The sequence below is a fragment of the Hyperolius riggenbachi genome, chromosome 4, assembly GCF_040937935.1.
Source record: "Hyperolius riggenbachi isolate aHypRig1 chromosome 4, aHypRig1.pri, whole genome shotgun sequence".
NCBI lineage: Eukaryota > Metazoa > Chordata > Amphibia > Anura > Hyperoliidae > Hyperolius > Hyperolius riggenbachi.
Genome location: NC_090649.1, coordinates 62,270,017 through 62,292,903, shown reverse-complemented (window position 1 = coordinate 62,292,903; position 22,887 = coordinate 62,270,017). Strand labels below are relative to the sequence as shown.

At 42.1% G+C, this 22,887-nt stretch overlaps 2 protein-coding genes across 4 annotated transcripts in view; both read left to right on the top strand.

Moving 5' to 3' along the window:
- Positions 1–22,887, top strand: part of LOC137570370 (cytochrome P450 2K6-like) — a 126,588-nt gene that overhangs the window by 94,140 nt on the left and 9,561 nt on the right. Inside the window, exon 10 of one of the 3 annotated variants that reach the window (XM_068279030.1) lies at positions 116–301. The exons of the other annotated variants lie outside the window; for them this stretch is intronic. Coding sequence (XP_068135131.1) covers positions 116–294 — 179 coding nt within the window. The 3' untranslated portion in view covers positions 295–301. Of the gene's footprint in view, positions 1–115; positions 302–22,887 lie in introns of those variants that run through there. 3 annotated transcript variants of the gene reach the window in all.
- On the top strand, positions 10,269–11,234 carry LOC137571054 (taste receptor type 2 member 50-like). The gene has a single exon (XM_068279740.1). The coding sequence runs from the start codon at positions 10,269–10,271 to the stop codon at positions 11,232–11,234; it is 966 nt and encodes a 321-aa protein (XP_068135841.1).

The following is a 22,887-nucleotide window of genomic DNA, read 5'->3' as shown; positions in this document are numbered from 1 at the left end:
TATCAATCTAGGAAGATGGCAGTCTGCAAGCTAGTGCAGTACTGTACACTGTATAGGCATTTTTTGTATTTGCAAAATTTACTTTTATACTTTACTTTTTTTTTTTTCTCCTAAGGTAAGAGAATTTGTGCCGGAGAGAACTTGGCTAAGATGGAATTGTTCCTCTTTTTTACAACATTGCTGCAGAACTTCACCTTCCAGCCACCACCCGGAGCCAAGCTGGACCTCACGCCTGCCGTTGGCTTCACAGCTCATCCATTAAAACATGAAACTTGTGCAGTTTCTCGCAGCTAACTCAAATTATCCTGTTACAAAATAATAACCCAGTGTTGCTGCAGTTTTGCATGAATGGTTGTAGAACATTTGTTCTAACTGTTTGTGTCATTCGGGAGACCACTCTCTTTGCTCTGCAGTCCCTTAATTACTTTCTAACCAGATTTTTTTCCCCCTAAAACGCCAGAGCAATTTTCACACCAGGCTCCTCCTATTCATTCATTCATTCACCAATAACATTATTGTTACTTATCACATCAAAATTATCTATATTTTGTTTTATTTGCCACAAATTAGGTATTCTTTAGGTGGTACTTTTTGCTAAGAATTTATTTAATATGCATTTTAAAGGGAATAAGGGTTGTTACGCCATTTAAATTGTCGCTAGTACAATGTGTGGTGATAATAATTTATCTGGAAATAAAGGTGTCATTTTTCCGTTTTGTGATTTATTTATTTATTTTTGTAATACTAGATCAATAATTTTGAGCATTTATTTGCAAAATTAACATTAATATAATCTCATGAACAAACAATTTTGCGCTCTACAAAGCTCCAGTGCCCACTGTCTCCTCCAATGGTCTTAGTGAGTGCTGCTCAAGCCTTGGCCTTGTCGTCTTGGCAATGGCAACATGTCCTTGATAAACAATGTGCTCGTGCCCCAGGGTTGTATGCCGAAACCTGTATTGACGCTGAGGGGCTGAAGGGCTTAGGATCTGCCTACACCTCTGCCGTTGATTGTCTCTCAAGTCGGACACTACGCTGCTGGCCACAGGACAGATATACCCACTGCATACCTTGTGTAGACACACTGCTGCTCCATCCAAAGTCAACTGTAGAAGGGGGGACAATGCTGTGAGCTGCAGGATGCCTGCAGATATTCTAGTATCTCAACTTGTGCCTGTCCCCAGACACTGCACTGGCCCTGGTCTGAAGGGGAATTCTGGGCACCTGTAATCCCCCCTGAACTTGCCTATGGAAGGGGGGAGTGCAGATATCTTCCCCCTAGGTGCAGCCAGCCACCACATGGGGGAGCCATCCACACTCCTCCCTATGCACATTGCACCTGCATGCAAGGTCTAAACGGACTATACTGATTCCCCTGCAGATTTCGTCCCACGCAAAATCATTTTCATCTCATCAAGGGCCATTAGGGATGATATGAAATCGCAAATTCCGTTCCGCCGGAAATCACAGATTCAGTCAGTGTTAAATTCCATCGCTATGAAAATTCTGCCGGATTTGTATGAAATTCCACGGAATTCCGGATTCTGTCGGAAAAATTGAAAAAATCGCTAAAGTAACCTTGTTTATCCTATATGGTAGCCCATAGTCCCTATTAAATGTTCACTTAGTCCTTTTCTTCTTTCCCTTTCTCCCTTCCTCCTTTCTCCCTCCTCCCGGAGGGAGGAGGGTCTTATCTTCCAGGGAATTGTAGTATTTCAAAAGCCAGCTTACATACCGTGGCTGGGAATTGAACCCAAGCTGGGCTGGGAATTGAACCCAGGTCTGTGTGTGGTAGGTATCTGACTTAACCACTATACCACCAACAACACTACATGCTGAAGCCAGTCTAGCATGTACCATTATGATCAATCCAAGAGAAAAAGTAACGTGCTTAAGGATTTGTAGCATGTCAAAAGCCAACTCACCGTGGCTGGGAATTGAACCCAGGCTGGGCTGGGAATTGAAACAAGGTCTGTGTGTGGTAGGTAACTGACTTAACCACTATACAACCAACACTACATGCTGAAGCCCGCCTAGCATGTACCATTATGATCAATCCAAGAGAAAAATTAGCTTGCTTAAGGATTTGTAGCCAGGCATGGCCTTGCCTTTTGTGTTCAACAGTTGTCCGAAGAGAACCCCAGATAGCCAGGTAGATTTATATCTCTCTCTAGTAGGGATGGTCACCGCTTTCCACGGAATTGTATTTTCCTGAATTTTTAGGCGGAAATTGATCATTCCGTTCTGTTTGGTCGCTGTTTCAATCTGGCGGAATTCTGAAAATGCCTGTGAAATTCTGCTGGTATCAGTTGATGGTTTTAAGCTGAAAATTCAGTTCAATGGCATAAAGTCCTAGAGAGCGAGAGAGAGAGAGAACTCATTTTTCTCTTGGGTATATCACAATGGTACATGCTAGGCTGGCTTCAGCATGTAGTGTTGTTGATGGTATAGTGGTTACGTTAGATACCTACCACACACTGAGACCTGGGTTCAATTCCCAGCCCAGCCTGGGTTCAATTCCCAGCCAGTGAGTAGGGAGAAAGGGAGGAGGTGGGAAAATAGGTGAGGAAATGTTAATTCCGTAAAATTCCACGGAATTAAAAAAAAATTCCGCGGAATTCCGTCTTCGAGGTATAGCAATTCCGTTTCGACCGGCGAAACTGGAACTGGCCCAATTCCGTCCGGAATTCTAAATTCCGCGGAATCCAGCGAGCATCCCTAGGGGCTATCATTCAGGTGGGTTTAGGGAAATGAGAAGGTGTGAGGAAAGGCAGGCTTTAGTGATGTGGCAATTAGGGATGATCAATGAGATGCAAATGATTTAGAGTTTTTATGCAGGATTGTGCAAGTTCTGTATGCACATTTATGCAGCTTGACCATTCAGATTTTACCTCAGCAGTCACTGTTGTTCTATCATTGAGCTACCTCAGCCTGGCGACCATATGGGATTAAAAACTGCCATTGCCTGCACTCTGGCCATGGTGTGCACCAGTCCAGCACGGCCGTCACTACACAAACAGCTGTTTGCGGTGCGTTACACAGTGAGTTTGGTCTGTCAGCGTGAAGCAGTACACTAATTACACTACCTGATTGATGTATACACATGCAAGATGTTTTAACCTCCCTGGCGATACAATAAAATCGCCAGGGAGGCGGTGCAGCACTTTTTTTTTTTTTTTTATGTAGCTAGCCTAGCGCTAGCTACATGATAGCAGCTGCACAGCGGCATCCCCCCACCCCTTACTCCGGTGATCAGAGCAAGCAGGAAATCCCGTTCAGAACGGGATTTCCTGTTTGGCTTCCACCGTCGCCATGGTGACAATAGATGATGTCATGGCATCTGGGGGAGTCCCGATCTACCCCTTAGCGCAGCCTGGTGGTGATTGGCTAGGCTGTGCATGGAGTTTTGGGAGGGGGCCTCTAACGCGGTGGGTAGTGCTGAATCGGCGTGGAGTGGCGGCGATCGGCTTGTACACGCAGCTAGCAAAGTGCTAGCTGCGTGTAACAAAGCAAACAGTGTGGTAATCGGCCTACCAGGGGCTGAGAAATCCTCAGCTCGGGATTATCGCCCAGGAGGTTAAAGCACTTTATGCCTCCAATTTAGCATGCAATGTGATTTCTGCCCTTAAAACGCTGCTGTGTGTCAAATCCTGATTTGTACCTGAGACTTTTGGTGTGTATCCCACTCCACCATGCCCCCCTCCAGGTGTTAGACCCCTTGAAACCTCTTTTCCACCACTTTTGTGGCCAGAATTAATGTTTGAAGTTTTGAAAGTTCGTCTGCCCATTGAAGTCTATTGCAGCTAGCAAAGTTTGCGCGAACGCAAACTTTTTTGGAAGTTCGCGTTCGAGGTTCGTGAACCTAAGATCGGAGGTTCGAGCCATCTCTACTCATCAGTTGAATTTTATAAAATTACATTGATATAAAAAAATAGAAAAAGCATATATACAAGGATATACATCTCTCCAGTTGTTGTCCATCATCCAATCTACATTGTTAAAGTTCCTTTGGCAAAACAAGTCCTTATCAATATAGCAACTCTTCTGCTATAGATTTTATCCTCCATGGGTAATTATCTCAAGATTGTACAATTTATGGCGCATACAAATATAGCTTTATCCTTTTAAAATGGTATATAGAGTTCTATTCTTATATAAAGAACTATAAGTAGATATATTTATATTAAACAAAGCTAGGTAGTTGTCCCTAAGCTTGCAATTGCATTTAAATTTGTTACTGATTAGTATATAAAAATAACATTAAAAAGTTATCTAAAAACGTAAAACTGCTGAAGTTTGAAATGACAAGTCTTTAATGTGTATATTAGCTATTGTCAATAAATTCACCAAGAATAATGCATATTACATGCTTACCTGAGGAAAATGTATGCATGCTCTAACACCAAGTTTTAACCCTAGCAAGTCTGGCTCTGCATATCTGGCTCAATTGGCTATTCAAGAGGCAATGCTCATGCAAATATGCATTTGCTTTCGCACGCCAAACTATGCAGGGTCAAAAAACGAATACCGCAAAGCGGTCGCCCTGCGGGAATTAGTTCATGCCACATTAGCACTAACTATCCAGGAGCGCCACGGGGAGGCTTCCCAATGCCCCCATAGAGCACGCATACATTTTCTTCAGGTAAGCATATAATGCATATTACCTCTCTGTGTTCTAGAATCGCAGTGGAAGGTAGCGTCTCTAGTCCTCAGTCGATCTCAGCAGAGTTTCAGGCTCAATGATAAAACATACAAGTCTGCCAGGGCTTTTTTTTTTGTAAAGTTTTCTAAGATGGCGTCTGTTAGGGATTTTATGGTGATACAAAAAATTCAAACTTATTTTTAATTGGTACATGCTGACATTTTGTGACATTTGAAACTATCGGGTTATCTTATCTGAGCAGGTGCATACTTATATGAAGCTACTTGGCTAATTGACGTGAGCAATCTACGCCTTTTTTAATCAAAATTACATCAATAACATTTTAATTAGATCTTATGACCCAAGTGGTGTTCTTATGACCTCTTTCTAGATCTTATGTACGCCAAGCTATATGCGGATTTCTGAACGCCCCTGTGATTACAAGTTGTAATATTTTGATCACATGGCAAATTCATTTACATTAATATATAGGTCTATTATTGATCATTAAAGAAAACCTGAACTGAAAATTAAAAGTCAAAATAAGCATACACAAGTCATACTTACCTTCCATGTTGTCTACTCCTCAGTGTCTTTCTCCTGTCCCGCGTCCTGTTTGTTCACTGTGATCAAGGGAATTTTCCGTCCTCCATTTTGAAAATGGCCATTACCCATAACAGCTTTCCGGTCAGCACACAAACTGTAACATTTCCCACTTGAGCCATAGGAAACCATAGACATTACCTGGCACATTAGTTTTCCTCTCAGCTATAACTGACAGCAACTGATATCTTACTGACGACAACTGATATATTTCAGATCTGACAAAATGTTGTCAGAACTGGAAGGAATTATTGTCATAAGAAAATGGTGAGCTTCTGAGAGGAACTGATGGCAAGGTAACTATGTAATGTTCATTTGAAGTTACAGTACCTCATGTGTTTATTTTAAATATTTTTTACTCAGTACAGGTTCTCTTTAAAGAACAACTGTAGTGAGAGGTATGTGGAGGCTGCCATATTTATTTCCTTTTAAGCAAAACCAGTTGCCTGGCTATCCTGCTGATCCTCTGCCTCTAATACTTTTAGCCATAGACCCCGAACAAGCATGCAGCAGATCCGGTGTTTCTAACATTGTCAGATCTGACAAGATTATCTGCATGCTTGTTTCTGGTGTTATTCAGTCACTACTGCAGCCAAATAGATCAGCAGGGCTGGCAGGCAACTGGTATTGTTTAAAAGGAAATAAATATGGCAGCCTCCACATACCTCTTGCTACAGTTGTCCTTTAATAACTTTATGATCACTATACATGATTAATATATCAGCGTACAGCAGGCTTAACTTCTGTGGTGCAAGTCTCTGATGGGCCAGCCTTGCTTAACCATTTACCGACATCCTAACGTATTAAAACGTCATGCTTACCGCTATTAACAGCAACATGACGTTTTAATACGTCGCGCATTCCCGCCGCTGCTACCGCCGTGTGTCCGCCGCTACCGCCGCCATTACCGTCGGGATCCCGTGCTGGGCGATTGGGGAAGAGGACTGAACAGTCCTCTACCCAATCGCAGTGCCTGGAGTGAATGGACGTGACCGCGAACAGCGGCTACGTCCATTCACATAAACAGGAAATGTAACAGTTTAATAAAGTGTGTAAAAAAAAAAAAAAAAAGTGAACACGTCCTATGAGTGTTCACCAGCGCCATCTTGTGGCCAAAAAGTATATTACACTTACAAAATACATACATTTTTAAGTATATACACATCATTAATAAAATTACACTTCCAACCCTCCCCCCCAAAAAAAACACTTGTAAAAAAAAAAAATCAGCTTAAAAAAATAAAATAAATAGTTGCCTTAGGGACTCAGCTTTTTTTATTCTATATTTTATGGGGGAAAATTAATTTTAATTTATTACATAGGGGCTTGTAATTATGGCCAGAACAAACAGAAAAATAACCACTTATATTTCAAAATAATATACTGTCGCCATACATTGTGGTAGGGACATAATCTAAACGGTTTAATTATCGGGACCACTGGGCAAATAAAACGTGTTTGTTTTATCCACAGGAGAATGTTTAATTTTAAAACTATAAAGGCTGAACACTGAGAAATAATGATTTTTTTTCTTTTTTTTTCTGTTTTTCTCATTAAAATGCATTTAGAATAAAAAAATTCTTAGCAAAATGTACTATCCACAGAAAGCCTAATTGGTGGCGAAAAAAACGAGGTATAGATCATTTTCTTGTGATAAGTAGTAATAAAGTTATTAGGGAATAAAAGGGAGGAGCGCTGACAACTGAAAATTGCTCTGGTCCGTTAGGATAAAAACCCTTGGGGGTGAACTGGTTAACTGGTTCCGGACCGACGTAGGTTGAATCTACACCCAGCAGGTGGCGCTGTGGCCCTGACTGGAGATAGGTTCAACGTCCCATTAACTGCGCGTCACACCATTTCCGCCGATCTCGCTGCTTTAACCCCGCCACAATTTGCTTGCTCTGAAAGCCAATCCGATTGGCTTACATTGATTGACAGGTTCAGGAGCCAATGAAAGCGGCTCCTGACCGGCGCACATCGCTCTGCCATCATAGAGACGGCAGAGAGAGCAGCCTGCGGTGGGGACAGAATGGCGGGAGCAGTGGATTTTTGCGGCATTTTACTGTACCAGCAGGCTCTGGTCCGAGGCGTAGAGGCTGCTGGTACTGAAGTGGTTAAGCAGGCATTGCAGCAAGAACTGAGTAAAGTCAAAACATTTCCCCAGCGCTATCTTAATATAAACATAACCTTGTACAGGTAACAGACTTTCTGCTGATGCAGAAAATGACACTCAGGCCCAATCCACACAATACAATTCTACATGCGATTGATCGAATTTCAATTGTATTGAATTTGATTGATCTATTAAATCTGATATGTCCGTTTGGGATTCGATTTGATCGGAAGAGTGATAGATTTGGCATTGTTTTGCATTGATATTCGACCGTGCTGCTGACCGAATCGAATCTCGATCAGACATGTCAGATTTAATCGATCATTCGAATTCGACCCAATCGAAATTCGATTGATCGCATGTAAAATTATATAGTGTAGATTGGCCTTAAGGATTACTCTACCCAGCAGTCTAACTCTGGTTAAAGAATAGCTCTGCTTATAATCATAAAATCTTGAAATTCTCTCAAATAATTTGCAAAACATTTTAGAACATAGATAATCAACCTGAAGCAAGATGGAGATCATAATTCCTCTGCATTAACCATTTCCCGACCGCGTCACGCCGATGGGCGTAAAGTCCTGGGGCTGGGATTTGCAGGAGATTGCGCGCAGGCTGCATGCGCATCTCCTGCTTGAGGGGCAGAGTTCCGCCCCGAGTTCAGTCTCCGAGGGGCTATTGCCGCTCAGGAGACTGTTAGACGGTGAAATCGCCGTCTATTTACATAGTGCAGTGCTGCGATCAGTAGCAGCGCTGCACTGGGGACAGCCGTGTGAAACGGCTTTCCCCCTGGGGGACTCAGAAGCGATCCGCTGCGATAGGCTGAAGCCTATCACAGCCGATTGCTGTGATAGGCAGACAGGGGGAGGGTGGGAGAGTAATGCGCAGAGGGGAAAAAAACAAAAATGTATTAAAAAAATGACACAGAAAATGTTTGTTTGTAAACAAATAAACAAACATACCTGGGGGTGATAAGACCTCACCAAGAGAGAGCTCTGTTGGTGGGGGGGAAACGGGGGGTGTCACTTGTGTGCTGTTTTGTGCGGCCCTGCAGCTTGGCCTTAAAGCTGCAGTGGCCATTTTCATTATAAAAGGCCAGGTCTTTAGAGGTGTTAATCACTATAGTCCTCAAGTAGTTAATATGAGATTTTCTGACAACTCGTCATCAGGACGTTGCCACTTGCCAGCCTATTATGCACATGTTGTTGCAGCGAGCACACAAGGCTGGGCTATTAAAAAAAATCTACATCCAGGCAGAGTTAAAGGGAACCTAAACTGAGAAGGATATGGATTTTTCCTTTTAAAATGTCAGTTGCCTGGCTTTCCTGCTGATCCTGTGTCTCTAATACTTTTAGCCACAGACCCTCAACAAGCATGCAGATCAGGTGCTTTGAGTGAAGTCAGACTGGATTAGCTGTAGGCCCGTTTCTAGGGCCGTGCGGCCTGTGCCGCCGCCCGGGGTGCTGTTGGGAGCTGTTGGGAGGTGGGCGCTGAAATGGAGGGGGGAGTCAGAGCCGCGGGGAGGGCAGCCCGACCTCTCCCTCCCTCTCCTGGGCCACCCTCCGTGCTCCCCCTCTCAGATGCAGAGCGCAGCAGCAGCCAGGGAGGGAGCGCTGTATACAACATATACCTTCCTGCGTTCCAAAGCGCTGCTCTCTCGCCGCCGGTCTCTTCCTCTCTTCCTATACGATGATACACATGCTGGTTCCGGCTAAACAGGAACCAGCGTGTGTATCATCGTATAGGCAGAGAGGAAGAGACCGACGGCGAGAGAGCAGCGCTTGGAACGCAGGAAGGTATGTTGTATACAGCGCTCCCTCCCTGGCTGCTGCTGCGCTCTGCATCGGAGGGGGGAGCACGGAGGGCGGCCCAGGAGAGGGAGGGAGAGGTCGGGCTGCCCTCCCCGTAGCTCCGGCTCCCCCCTCCATTATGGGGGACAGCTACCTATCTAACCTATGCTGGGGGGCACCTACCTATTCTAACCTACCCTGGGGGGGGGCACCTACCTAATCTAACCTATCCTGGGGGGCAGCTACCTAATCTAACCTGCGCTGGGGGGCACCTACCTAATCTAACCTATACTGGGGGGCAGCTACCCATCTAACCTATACTGGGGGGCACCTACCCATCTAACCTATGCTGGGGGCAACTATTCTGGCTACCTATATTAGAGGCACCCACCTAGCTAACCTTTACTGGGGCACCTACCTATCTAACTTATACCGGGGGCGCCTGCCTATCTAACCTATACTGGGGGCAACTATACTGGCTACCTATACTGGAGGCACCTACCTGGCTAACCTATAGCGGGGGCAACTATACTGGCTCTCCTATGCCTGGCTACCTATACTGGGGTACCTATTCTTGGCTACCTATACTGGGGGGAGCTATACTAAGTGCAACTAGACCTGGCTAACCTATACTGCGGGCACCCATACCTTGCTTGGGGGGCGCAATTTTTACACACTCGCCCTGGGTGCATTTTAGCCTAGAAACTGCACTGAGTTAGCTTCATGCTTGTTTCAGGTGTGTGATTCAACCACTACAGCCAAAGAGATCAGCAGGACTGCCAAGCAACTGGTATTGTTTAAAAGAAAACATCCATATCCCTCTCAGTTTAGGTTCCCTTTAAGGCGTAGGTTATATCCAGATGAGGTTAATCTTGTTGCTTGCTATAAATAATCATTTATTCCAGCAAGGCCATGTGGTTCTAAATAACCACATCCCTGGTTGTAGAGCTTAATCAAATCTGCTCTCGTCTTCTTTATTTGTATAAAGATCATCCCAGGCACGGACGATACATCCCCTTTTACGTCATACATTCAAATAATGATATATTTTTTTTCACCCAACATAAGGGACATTTTTTATCATTTGTTGCACAAACAGATCTTGCCTCGGAGTAAAGACATGGCCAATTATACAGAAGAAACGTGTTATCAAAATATAATAGACAGTTTAATTCTAGTTGCTCCATTTTTCCTACTATCTTTGGCTGGATTATTTACAGGAACATTTATTGTGGCTGTGAATGTCACTGACTGGCTAAAGCAAAGGACGATGACAGCAGCTAACCAAATTATTACGTCTCTTGGACTATCCAGGATCATTTTACACATTCTTTCCATCATAGATTTATTTTTCACGGTATGTTCTGAAGACCCATTTGAAACATCCTCTGTGCTTTTTTTCATTTATGTAACCGCAGTCTTTTCCACCGTCTGGTTATCAGTACTGCTCTTCTTCTTCTTCTGCTTTACGATCTCCACCTTCCGCAGTGTCTTCTTCTTACGTCTGAAGACCATTATATCCCAGAGGGTCACCTCTCTGATCATTGTGTTTCTGCTGTTGTCCTTTGGATTTCCGGTCATGACTTTTTTGATGGTCCCTCTCCTTCCATGTTCAGGGAATTCAACAGAAGATGACTCTTCATGCGACAGGCAAACTGATCAGTTCTTAACGACTTTGTATGCAGTTTGGAATTTTTTTCCTCTGCTTGTGTTCTTCATATCTTCAATACTTCTAGTTATTTCCCTCAGCTCCCACGTGAACAGAATGAAGACTCGTACAAATGAGACCAGCAATACAGGCACTTTTTACAGGACCATAACATTCACAGTTGTCTCTTTCCTGACCTTTGCCTTCTATATCACAGTGGCTGTAGCTGCTTCTTTTGACTTGAAAGCAACTATACCATATTTTATTGATAATATTTTTCCAACTCTTCATTCTCTTACCTTGATTTATGTTACAACCAAGTTAAAGAATCAGTTCTTACAGGTTATCTGTTGTAAAGTTGAATGTTTGTTCAGCAGAAAAGCTCCGGAACCTAATTCTAGAGTGCAGGTGGAGATGATCCACATACCACGAATGTAAACACTACAGCATTATTATCGAAAGAAAAGACAAGGACAGCGTTATAAGAACAAATAATGAGGGTCCCTGAAAAACTCTGATCCATCCTTTCTCCTGTGATGACCTATACACCCTAAGAATCCATTTGTCAGTTGTTATGTTTGAAGTGCACCATGTACCATGATTCCCTTCCAATCATGCAGAACCAATCTAGCACTTGATAAAGGGCTCCATGCCCGAAACGTCGTGCTTATTTGTATGTGCTATATAACCGCTGCAAATGTGAAACTTTTGGAGAATTTCCTGGTTTGCCGACTGATTGAGTCTAGATTGGTTCTGCATGATTGGATTTGATACTTGAGGTTGGATGGACCCTCTTTCCGATCTGTGACTCCCAGCATAAGAGGTGTTTTGACCAAGGCCTGCAGGTTATGTACTTCCATGATTCCCTTCGACGCACAACAAGCATAGTCAAAACAACACTTACTCTGGGGTAGCCCTTTATTGAGGCTGGAGCGAATTATGAAGTTCGTGTCCCCTTAAACTGCCCGGGCTGACCCCCTATTGTAACATTATACACCTGAGTGTAAAACTAGTTAAAACCTTGCTCCCCATCCTACCTGAGAGAAATTCCCTTTAAAGTTTCTAAAAGCACCCCCTCCACCCCCAAGTAAACAGCAGGGCATCATACTTTACATGAGACAAATCCTCCTGTTCAGTGGGGCCCCACAGCTGGCAGCCTATCCCCTTGTGGCTCCCGTATCTGCATGTCATGTGACAGGCACGCTAATAGGCTACACAACATGGCTACACTGAAGAGAGGAGTGAGGAGGACCTGTCCAGTCACTGGAAGCAGATAATGCATATCATTTATTTCTATATGTAAATAGTGTACAGCCCTACGGGCACAAACCTGCTAAGAAAAAAAAAAAATAAAAAAAAATATATATATATATATATATATATATATATATATATATATATATATATATATATATATATATATATATATATATATATATATATATATATATATTAAAAAGTATGTGAACCCTTTGGAATTACCATATATACTCGCATATAAGCCGACCCCCCCAACTTTTACCTAAAAAAACATGAAAAAATGATTTACCCTCATATAAGCTGAAGGTAGGAAGTGCAGCAGCTCCTGAGGCTTTTATGCACACCCCAGGGTTCTGTATAACAGCAGCTTTTACAGTGATTATTACTATGCCCACCACCGTGATTATTACCATGCCCACCACCGTGATTATTACCATGCCCTCCCACCGTAATTGTAAGCCCTGGGGGGAGCAGAACAGGAGCAATGAATGGCCACCCAGAATCACAGTGAGGGGTGTGTGGACTGACCTGCTGAGGATCGGAGAGTGCAGTGGTGATGAACAGTGAGCAGGCTTGCAGTGCCTGCAGCGATATGTTTCACCAGCTGATCGGCGGGGCCGAAGGGGAGCGGACAGCTGAGAGATCGGATGCGGAGGGCGGAGAGCATAGCTGCAGCCGTTGGATGTCCGCAGCGAGAGCAGAGCAGGAGCGATGGATGGCCACACACAATAGAAACACAGCAGGAGCGCTCTTCCATGTTCATAATCTCGCACTTCCTGCTGTGTCTGCACATTGTGAGCCCATTGGCTGGTAATAGCTGGTAACTCAGCTAATTGGCTGGTAACTCAGCATCCTCAGCATGAAGAAAAAAAATAAATGTGAAATTCTGAAGAATATATGCAAACACAGTACATTTATATTGCGCTTTTCTCCTGGCGGACTCAAAGCGCCAGAGCTGCAGCCACAAGGACACGCTCTATAGGCAGTAGCAGTGTTAGGGAGACTTGCCCAAGGTCTCCTACTGAATAGGTGCAGCTTACTGAACAGGCAGAGCCAAGATTCAAACCCAGGTCTCCTGTATCAGAGGCTGAGCCCTTAACCACTACATTTAGAGCTGCTCAAATCCGATCCGGATGAAATCCAGATAGTAGCTATTCGGATTTCATCCGGTTAAACTCAAATCACCTGTGCGGGCTGGGCGGGGGGTTTAATCTTACCTATCATGATGTCTTCTTCATCCGTCCCTCGGCACCTCCCACGATGCGCTCCAATCTGGTGTCACGTGACTATACACTTCCTCCTTCAACCCGGAAGGAGGAAGTGTTTTAGTCACATGACGCCGGATTGGAGCGCATCGTGGGAGGCGCCGAGGGAAGGACGAAGAAGACATCATGAGAGGTAAGATTAACCCCCCCGCCCAGCCCGCACAGGTGATTTGAGTTTAACCGGATGAAATCCGAGTAGCTACTATCTGGATTTCATCCGGATCGGATTTGAGCAGCTTTAATTACACTATCTGACCTTTTATGAACAAATTTTCTCAGATTTGCCCTAACCATAACTGATCTTGGCAAAAAAATATATTCACAATAAATAAAATGTTTCCAATTTTCCTATGCAAACTTGAAATCCACAAAAATTCATGCAAAATGTATATGTGTTCTGGGTATTGTTAATCATTACCAAAGCTTTCCTTTAGTGGTGGGCAGAAATTACGCCTATGCATAATTACATATTGTAATTCACAATTATGCATCATAATTGTAATGTAAAATTTGCAGATTACGTTAAAAAATGTTGCAATCAAACATAACAAACCTTAATTATGCACCTTAGCGTACTTCTCGCGTAAAGTTGGAATGTTTTTCCGCACACAAACAGATTTTCAGCATTGAATATTTAAATAATAGTCTTGCGTGTGCAGTGTACTGGCTGATGAACGCAATTTTTTTTTGCATACAAATACATTTTTAATATTGAATATTTAAATAACAGGCACATATGCAGTATACTGACTAATGAATGCAATTTTTTTTTTGCATACAAACGCATTTTTTTGCATTGATTATGTAACAAATAGCCACCCATGTGCAGTACACTAGCGAACATAGGCGAATATTTTTATGCATAATTACAGGCGTAATTACAATTCACAAAAGTAGTATGCTGTACGTAACAAAATCGCAATTATGCAATGCGTAATTGCAAAAAAGTATGCAAAATTTTGCGTGATTGAGCCAAATCGAGCACCATTACTTTCATTCGCTTACATCTCTCTCAAACAGTGGCTGTCCTTGGAAAGCCAATTTTGACCCATCTGTCACTAGTATGCATACACAGTTATGCCAATGTAAATCGGCACGGAATTAATCCTATAGGTGACCATATTCAATCTCAGTAGGTGCAATTAGGGATGATCGTAATCAGCTAATTACAATTACACAAAGTTGTATGTAATTTTTCATAATTATGACCATACGTAATTACAGTTTGGACATTCAATTCATTTTGCATAATCCATTTATAATTTCCCGTAATGACGCAAAACTTCACATAATTTTGTGCCGAGTTTCGCAGTTAATAGCAAAGCCCCAGTACTTTTTGTTGTCACCGAATATGTGTGCTAAGGGGACGCGTCGAGTAAGTTAAAAAAAAATACTTTTTTAAAAGGAACTTGTAGCTTTTAAGATAGCGGTAAATGATTTTGCCAATGCAAGAAAAAAGAAATGTTTGGTTTTTTTTAACTCCGAAAATTTTCAGTTTTAAAAACACTTTTCCTTTGCATTTTCAAAATAAATTATCTCAAAGCTATAAGATCTTTCTAAATAAAAAAAAAGCTTGTTTCCACTATTTCCTTTAACATACAGGATCTTCTTAAAAAATTAGCATATTGTGATAAAGTTCATTATTTTCTGTAATGTACTGATAAACATTAGACTTTCATATATTTTAGATTCATTACACTACAACTGAAGTAGTGCAAGCCTTTTATTGTTTTAATATTGATGATTTTGGCATACAGCTCATGAAAACCCAAATTTCCTATCTCAAAAAATTTGCATATTTCATCCGACCAATAAAAGAAAAGTGTTTTTAAAACAAAAAAAAAGTAAACCTTCAAATAATTATGTTCAGTTATGTACTCAATACTTGGTCGGGAATCCTTTTGCAGAAATGACTTCTTCAATGTGGCGTGGCATGGAGGCAATCAGCCTGTGGTACTGCACAGGTGTTATGGAGGCCCAGGATGCTTCGATAGCGGCCTTAAGCTCATCCAGAGTGTTGGGTCTTGCGTCTCTCAACTTTCTCTTCACAATATCCCACAGATTCTCTATGGAGTTCAATTGGCAGGCCAATTGAGCACAGTAATACCATGGTCAGTAAACCATTTACCAGTGGTTTTGGCACTGAGAGCAGGTGCCACGTCGTGCTGAAAAATGAAATCTTCATCTCCATAAAGCTTTTCAGCAGATGGAAACATGAAGTGCTCCAAAATCTCCTGATAGCTAGCTGCATTGACCCTGCCCTTGATAAAACACAGTGGACCAACACCAGCAGCTGACATGGCACCCCAGACCATCACTGACTGTGGGTACTTCACACTGGACTTCAGGCATTTTGGCATTTCCCTCTCCCCAGTCTTCCTCCAGACTTTGGCACCTTGATTTCCGAATGACATGTAAAAGTTGCTTTCGTCCAAAAAAAAGTACTTTGGACCACTGAGCAACAGTCCAGTGCTGCTTCTCTGTAGCCCAGGTCAGGCGCCTCTGCCACTGTTTCTGGTTCAAAAGTGGGTTCATGCTTCCATCTGCTGAAGGCTTTATGGAGATGAAGATTTCATTTTTCAGCACGACCTGGCACCTGCTCACAGTGCCAAAACCACTGGTAAATGGTTTACTGACCATGGTATTACTGTGCTCAATTGGCCTGCCAACTCTCCTGACCTGAACCCCATAGAGAATCTGTGGGATATTGTGAAGAGAAAGTTGAGAGATACAAGACCCAACACTCTGGATGAGCTTAAGGCCGCTATCGAAGCATCCTGGGCCTCCATAACACCTGAGCAGTGCCACAGGCTCATTGCCTCCATGCCACGCCCCATTGAAGCAGTCATTTCTGCAAAAGGATTCCCGACCAAGTATTGAGTGCATAACTGAACATAATTATTTAAAGGTTTACTTTTTTTGTTTTAAAAACACTTTTCTTTTATTGGTCGGATGAAATATGCTAATTTTTTGAGATAGGAATTTTGGGTTTTCATGAGCTGTATGCCAAAATCATCAATATTAAAACAATAAAAGGCTTGAACTACTTCAGTTGTGTGTAATGAATCTAAAATATATGAAAGTCTAATGTTTATCAGTACATTACAGAAAATAATGAACTTTATCACAATATGCTAATTTTTGAGAAGATGTGGTATGCAGCAATTTTGGTGACAACAGCTTGTAGGAGGATTTGCTATTAACTGCTTAAGTCGGCACAAAATGACACAAAAATGAAGCAAAATTCCAGTTCCAGTTTAGGTTTACATACAAAGGGCCTGGTTCACAAAGCGGTGCTAAGTCTTAACACGGTCGTTTTCGCGCAAAGTCGATACCGCACGAAAACTTTATCGTTTTGCGATCGCGCGCAATGAGAAAATTCGCGTGAAAATGCAGTTAGCCCTCTTTTGTGAATCAAGCCCAAAATGAATTAAGATGTTCACCAAAATTTTGCACAGCGGTTTTGCATTGTAATTGTGAATTATGATGCAAAATTATGTGAAATTCATGCTCACTAGGTGCAATACTCTTTATCTAGCAAACAAGCTACCTACGTTTTACGTAGTGTCAATACACACAGTTCTACCTATATTCACTTCAGCACACAATAAATACTATAAAGCACAGTTCTGCACACAATAAATCCTAGTGCAATCGCATTCAAGTTGCTAACTACCAGCTATCTCTCCCTGCAGGCATACAGTTCACTCCCCCTGGCCCATATGCAATTAGCTTTTTCTCCTGAAATCATTTTCACATTCTCTTTAAAATAACTTTTCAGCTGTTTACAATTGAGAAAGTACCCAAAAGTTACAGAAAAAGTACTATCTACATTCATTTAAAGGAACTCCGAGCAGTGCAGAAACTATGGAAAGATGCATATCATTTTAAGGCTCTCTTTCTCCTCTTTCCAATGATATATAAACCAACAGCCTATGCCTTTTAGTTTTCGCTATTTTTGCGATTGAAATTGCCACGGCCGCGATTTCGATCGCAAAAATCGAGAAAACTAAAAGGCGTAGGGCGACGATTTAAGGGTCGTCAGAAAGAGGAGAAAGAAAGCTTTAAAATGATATCCATCTTTCCATAGTTACATTGTATTACACAGGGCGACTTTTTCCTAAATTCTGCTGAATGGAGCTGCTGACTTTGAGAAAAAGTCGCCCTGTATAATACAATGTAACTATGGAAATATGGATATCATTTTAAAGCTCTCTTTCTCCTCTTTCTGACGACCCCTAAATCGTCGCCCTACGCCGCTGCAATTTTAACCGCGAAAATAGCGAAAACTAAAAGGCGTAGGGTGGCGGTGTATATATCATTGGAAAGAGGAGAAAGAGAGCTTTAAAATGATATGCATCTTTCCATAGTTTTTGCGCTGCTCGGAGTCCCTTTAAGTATTTTCTTGCTTTCTGGTGGTTTAAAAGGAATTTTATGACAAAGTGTGAAGATATCACCTATAAGAAAACTCAGGAGAAAAAGTGAATTGCATATGGGCCCCTGTCTTTTTGCTTCTGAACTGAAGGTGCGTACACACATGCGACTATAGTCGTTTGAAACGATCGTTCCCCGATCCTTTCAAATGACGATCGTTTGAAAAAAAGCAACGACCATGAAGTCTTACGACGGACGAGCTAGATCGTTCGAAACGAATGATCTAGCTTGGCGGATTTTTCCCAACGATGATCGTTTGCAAAAGTAGTACATCGTTGGAAAACGGTCGTTCGTACTAGGCTTGACATGCGCATTTCACTATTTCTCCATGGAACTTTTCATTTTTATGCGCAGGCGCAATAGTTACTTTTACGTGATGTAACGTTCGTTCTAACGATCAGATCGTTACACACCTTTTAAAACTAACTTTACTTAGGTCGTTCTTTCATCAATTAAAAGTTTGTTCGTCGTTGATAACGAACGATCGTTGTCGCATGTGTGTACATAGCTTAAGGCCCATATGCAATTCACTTTTTCTCCTGAGTTTTCTCCTGGGTGATATTTTTAAACTTGTCAATAAAATGCCTTTTAAGCCACCAGACAGCAAGAAAATGCTCAAAATAATTTTGTTAGAACCTTTTCACCTCAGTTTTGGTACTTTTTAAGTTGAAAAGTGCTGGAAAATTATTTAAAATTAAAGATGAAAAATTATCTCCTAGGAAAAAACTCATTTGAAAAAATGAATTGCATATGGGCCTAAAATTGCAAGATGGAGTGAAAAAAAAAAACCTCCACCCTCATTTATATCTGTTGTGCTGGGGACTGCTGTGCATCCTGAAAGCAAATGATTCAGAGTAGATTCCCATTCTGCAATTCCCAACAAAATGGTGTAGTAATGCCCCCTACGCTTTGCCCTCGGACATTTTGTGAGAAAGCGACCTCATGGTTAATCACTGGGCCTTCCTTCCTTCCTTGTGGAAAAGTTCAGTTAGGCCTTGTTCACATTGCGTTGTGCTATTGCCCGCGCTGAGCGTGCGTTTATTTTTCTCCTAATCGCTCTGCTTGTTATAAGCACTTTTGTAAGCGCTTTAGCAAAGTAAATATTTAAATCACTTCCTGACATCAGTCAGGAAGTGATGACTTTGCCCCAGAAATGAATAAATACAATGGGCTTGATTCACAAAGCCGCAATAACTCTTATCACGGTCGCGCTAGCGTTATAGCGCACGTAATGTTTTTTGCATGAAATCGCAGCCATTTTCGCACAAAATTGCTAATTTTCTCGTGAAAAAAGTCGTGATTTTGTGCGCAAATTTGCATTTGCGTGCAAAAACATTATGCGCGTTATAGTGCACACAAAACGCTAGCGCGACCGTGATAAGAGTTATCACGGCTTTTTGAATCAAGCCCAATGTATTTATTCATGAAAGCGCTGGGAATTCGCTATACAAAGCGCTTTTTCAAGCGCTTTGCGATTTCCCTATACCTTCCATTCAGGGCAAATCACCCTGAAAATGGTCCATGCAGGGCTTTTGTCAGCGGCAAGCAAACGGAACGCCCCAATGAGAACTATCGCATTGCAAAGCATAGTGTAAGCTCTTTTAGGGGCTCAAAAATTCCAAAAAGCGTCTCTAGTGTGAACGAACCCTAAGTGAGAAGGTTAATATTCGCACTCACTCATCCTTAGGGCTTGATTCACTAAGCCATGATAACCCTTATCACGGTCGCGCTAGCGCTATAATGCGTGTAACTTTTTTGCGTGCAAACGCGTTTTTGCGCACAAAATCGCGTCCGTTTTTGTGCAAAAATTTGCGATTGTGTGCGCTAATTTACGTTTGCGCATAAAAAACATTACGCACCGTATAGCGCGAGCAAAAACACTAGCGACCATGATAAGAGTTATCACGGATTTGTGAATCAAGCCCTTAGCCTTTAAGTGGCTGAATGGTGTAATGGTTAAGGGTTCTGCCTCTGACACGGGAAACCAGGGTTCGAATCTTGGCTCTGCCTGTTCAGTAAGCCAGCACCTATTCAGTAGGAGACCTTGGGCAAGTCTCCCTAACATGGCTACTGCCTTTAGAGCGGGTCCTAGTGGCTGCAGCTCTGGCGCTTTGAGTCTGCCAGGAGAAAAGCGCGATATAAGTGTTCTGTGTTTGTTTGTTTGTTAACCCCCAGGGGCTATATCGCAATTACACTGATATGAAGCATGTCAGAAGGTTGGGCTCAATAGTTATTCCCGATGCTATAAAATCACTATAAAAGAGAATCTGCATGATGATGCTCAGCAGTACAAGCACTGTTAGATTTATACTTTTTCCACAACTAAGCCAAGTATGTTGGGGCACCCCTTCCATGTGCAGCAGCCCCTTAGCATTTCATGTGCAACTCCCCCTTCCATGTGTATCATCCATGTCCTGAAGCCCATTTCTTTTATGTACAGCTCTCTTGGGCTTCAGCTCCCATTTTTTATTGCTTCCCATATTTTTCATGCGAGGGCCCATGCCTTTTTGGCTATTCCACAAATTTGTCGCTGCCTGAAAGGCAAAGGAGTGTGTCTGACACCAGGCTTAACCAGTTCAGCACTGAGGGTTTTTTCCCTTTATGTACCAGAGCAATGTTCACCTGTCGGAGCTCCTCCCTTTCATTCACCAATGAAATTATCTATATCTTGTTTTTTTTTGCCACTAATTACACTTTCTTTGGGTGATACATTTTGCTAAGAATTATTTTATTCTATTCTAAATGCATATTAACAGGAATAATAATAATAAATTGTTAAAAAATAATTATTTCTTAGTTGTCGCCCATTATAGTTTAAAAATAAAACGTTGTACTATGAATAAAACCCACACATTTTATTTGCCCATTTGTCCTGGTTATTGCAAAATATTTCCCTAGTACACTGTAAGGCAGAAAAATTTTATTTGGAAATAAAGGTGTTTTTTTTCTGTTTTGCGTCCATCACTTATTACAAGCACATGTATGCAAAAATAACAGTGATATACCCTCAAGACATGAATATTAAAAAAAAAGTTTAGTTCCTAAGGTAACTATTTATGCATTTTTTTATTTGTCTTTGCTTTTATTAATATGCAAATCATTTATTTGTGTAACTATGGGAATGTGGGGGAGGTAAGGGGTTCATTTTAATGGTATATGTAGGTGTTTTATTAAATAAAATGCATGTAGGTGTAATTTTACTATTTGGCCACTTTTATTTCCTATGCGAACAGAAAGTAATGCCTGCATGTGTTATTGCTTTTTGTTACAATGACCGTGGGCATCTCACTGATGCCGGCAATCATTGACACAGGGAGTGAGATTAATGAATAGGAACGCAGTTCCCATTCATTGATCTCCCTACTAACCAGCGGGACAAGAACGAGCATGGGAGTGCGCCAGGGAGACAACGGGGAGCGCGCTCATCGGCAATGTGGCGAGGTATGTTTATCTATGCCCCTGAAATGGGAACAGTCCTCCTGTGGGATGTAGATATACTGCCTCAATACCAGCAAGTGTTTATAGGATACCTTAGTCCTTATTAAAATCCTAAAAAGACTGTGTGTGTGTGTGTGTGTGTGTGTGTGTACAGTGTGTGTGTGTGTGTGTGTGTACATACATGCGCATAGGCTTACCACACCTCCAGTGCCCTGGCATCTGCCTACATTCCCTCTGTTCACCTGCTATTACTGCCATTGTTCAGGTCCAGGTTGGAGCAGTCAGCATCATTTGTCCCCCACATACTAACCCGTACATGTGCAGTATGTTCTCTTGGGCGGCTCGTGAGCGCGCCAAATACATCATTGTGTGGGCATGTGTATGTACAGCACACTTGGTCCCCAGTGAGCGCGATCCCAAGCCCCCCAAGTGAACATACTGAGCATGTGCAATGTAGTATATCTGGGTCAAAGAGTCCCGACACGCTGACCAGGACCTGGACAATAGCAGCAATAGAGGGTGAACGGAGGCAGAGGCTGGGCTATGGGAGGTGTGGTAAGCCTATGCGCACCTCCCAGTACACACAGGGTGTAATTTGTGTGTTTTATTTAGGACTAAGGTATCCTTTAAGGGGCTGCAGAGCAAAGAGTGTGGTCTCATGATTGACAAGAACAGTTCTAATGGATGATTATTATTATTACTATTACAGGGAGTGCAGAATTATTAGGCAAGTGGTATTTTTGAGGAATAATTTTATTATTGAACAACAACCATGTTCTCAATTAACCCAAAAAAACGCAATAATATCATAGCTGAATATTTTTTAAAGTAGTTTTTAGTTTTTTTTAGTTTTAGCTATTTTAGGGGGATATCTGTGTGTGCAGGTGACTATTACTGTGCATAATTATTAGGCAACTTAACAAAAAACAAATATATACCCATTTCAATTATTTATTTTTACCAGTGAAACCAATATAAAATCTCAACAGTCATAAATATACATTTCTGACATTCAAAAACAAAACAAACAAATCAGTGACCAATATAGCCACCTTTCTTTGCAAGGACACCCAAAAGCCTGCCATCCATGGATTCTGTCAATGTTTTGATCTGTTCACCATCAACATTGCGTGCAGCAGCAACCACAGCCTCCCAGACACTGTTCAGAGAGGTGTACTGTTTTCCCTCCTTGTAAATCTCACATTTTATGATGGACCACAGGTTCTCAATGGGGTTCAGATCAGGTGAACAAGGAGGCCATGTCATTAGTTTTTCTTCTTTTATACCCTTTCTTGCCAGCCACGCTGTGGAGTACTTGGACGCGTGTGATGGAGCATTGTCCTGCATGAAAATCATGTTTTTCTTGAAGGATGCAGACTTCTTCCTGTACCACTGCTTGAAGAAGGTGTCTTCCAGAAACTGGTAGTAGGACTGGGAGTTGAGCTTGACTCCATCCTCAACCCGAAAAGGCCCCACAAGCTCATCTTTGATGATACCAGCCCAAACCAGTACTCCACCTCCACCTTGCTGGCATCTGAGTTGGACTGGAGCTCTCTGCCCTTTACCAATCCAGCCACGGGCCCATCCATCTGGCCCATCAAGACTCACTCTCATTTCATTAGTCCATAAAACCTTAGAAAAATCAGTCTTGAGATATTTCTTGGCTCAGTCTTGACGTTTCAGCTTGTGTGCCT